The sequence below is a fragment of the Cyprinodon variegatus genome, unplaced genomic scaffold (assembly GCF_000732505.1).
Source record: "Cyprinodon variegatus isolate N-32 unplaced genomic scaffold, C_variegatus-1.0 Scaffold1599, whole genome shotgun sequence".
Taxonomy (NCBI): Eukaryota; Metazoa; Chordata; class Actinopteri; order Cyprinodontiformes; family Cyprinodontidae; genus Cyprinodon; species Cyprinodon variegatus.
This window is the reverse complement of record NW_015152052.1, coordinates 50,304-52,121: the sequence shown is the minus strand read 5'-3', so window position 1 is coordinate 52,121 and position 1,818 is coordinate 50,304. Positions and strand designations below refer to the sequence as shown.

General features: G+C 37.1%; 1 protein-coding gene across 3 annotated transcripts in view; it reads right to left on the bottom strand.

The window, feature by feature from the left end:
- Positions 1–1,550: 1,550 nt before the first annotated feature.
- Positions 1,551–1,818, bottom strand: part of pih1d1 (PIH1 domain containing 1) — a 49,064-nt gene continuing 48,796 nt past the window's right edge. For all 3 annotated transcript variants that reach the window (XM_015403952.1, XM_015403953.1, XM_015403954.1), the window contains exon 11: positions 1,551–1,655. In XM_015403952.1, the coding sequence (XP_015259438.1) occupies positions 1,614–1,655 (42 nt within the window). In that variant the 3' untranslated portion in view covers positions 1,551–1,613. The remainder of the gene's footprint in view (positions 1,656–1,818) is intronic.

Below are 1,818 nucleotides of genomic sequence, written 5' to 3'. Positions count from 1 at the left end.
CTAGGCTTAAAACTTTCCCTTTTTGATAAAGCTTATAGTTAGAGTGGCTCAGGTTATCCTGAACTATCTCTATAGTTATGCTGCTATAGGCTTAGACTGCTGGAGGACATAGGGACCCTTTTTCATCATTCTGCTTTATTCTATCTCTATTCCCCCATTTTGCAGTATTTGATAGTTCAATCTCTAACGTTCTGCTCTCTCTGCTTTTCTCATAGTAGCTTTGCCTCATCTGTTTCTGTTTGGCTGTTACATCATCCTGGAGAGAAATATAAGCTGTGCTGCTGCCATCAACTTGGCCTTATATCAAATGTTAGTAAAAGGAAAACATAGTTTTTAGTGGTTGAAATTTCAGGAAAAGAAGGAAAGTGAAAAATTTCTCATTTTTATAATCCATGTAAAACATTATCAGTTGAAATGATGGAGGAGTTGTTGGGATATCTGGAGAGAAAGGTAGTTTGGTGTGGAGACTTTAATGCTAAAAGCTCTGTTTGGGAAAATGTAATGATAAAAACTGACAGGTCACAGAGCTCATGGAAATAAAAGATTTGGTATGCATCAACGATGAAGAGGCTGAAGCATTAATTCCAGAAACGGAGCAGATTCAGTAATTGATTTAACATGAGTGTCAAATTCTTTAGCAGGTTTATGTGAGTGGGATATAGATAAAAAACACAATAGTAGTGATCATCAGTTATAATAAGATTAGGGGTTAATTTAAATGTTAAGTTGTTAAAATGTTAAATCAGGCAGACTGGGAGAAACTTAAATATTTAAGTAAAAAACAAACAGAAAAAGTAGACAAAACAATGGCTGTGCTGCTGCCATCAACACCCTTGTTTATAGGTGTTGGAGATCGGCCTGTTTTCCAGTGTGGTCCTGTTTATCTGACCGAGACTGGCTGGATGTTAATCTAAATTTATGGTTGGTAATGTAATCACACAAGCAGCAGAAGAATCAATAAAGAAAGGAAAGAGATAATATGAGAAGGGATTGGTGCCATGGTGGACCCTTCCCCCCTGTAGATCTGCCCCTGGGTATCAGTACTTTGTATATTCAATTCTTTTGCAAACAAAAAAGGATTTATCTTTGGTTAAAATGTTTAAAGGGTTGGGACATACAGAAAAAGAGACTCATTTGTCTTTGCATGATCCCTAGAATGCCCTAAAGTCTGGAGTCTCATTTTGTTCTCTTCAGCTCAACAACAGAAATTCTGAAGGATTCAGAAATAAGTCAGTCAAGCAAGGTTGACTGTTTGGTGAAAATACAGAATCCAGGACTCTCTTTTGTTTTATACCTCCATGGTTATGTGATCCAACCAGATGACGTAGTTTCCCATCATATAAAATAACTGTAAATGTTGAGGTTTATAATTTTTTGTTTGATGTCAGTCCCAGACTTCTGGATTGCATAAGAACATCAAACGGTTACCTTGATGATTTCAGGAATTTTTAACAGTGCCAGTACATGTTAGACCGCTAAAGAAATAATTTTATAAGGCTTTGTGAGGAGCCAGTGTTGGTTTTAGATTATGTACTCAGACACAACGAAGATTTAAACAACAGCAAGTTTATTTCTCAAATTTATGACAAAAACAAATAGGTTCTTCAGTAGCTTCATGAAGCTGGTGAGACCACAGGCATAGTGACGGTGAGAATCTGGAACAAACAACAGAAGAAGTAAGTTTTTCCATAGACACGACTTCAGAGATAAAGCTGCCCACACAGTTTCCCATTTTTGGTGGAAAAACAACATGTCATGCAGTGAGAATTACCAGCAGTCCTCGAATTGAGGGGGGATTGGCATTCCCCTTCTCAAACT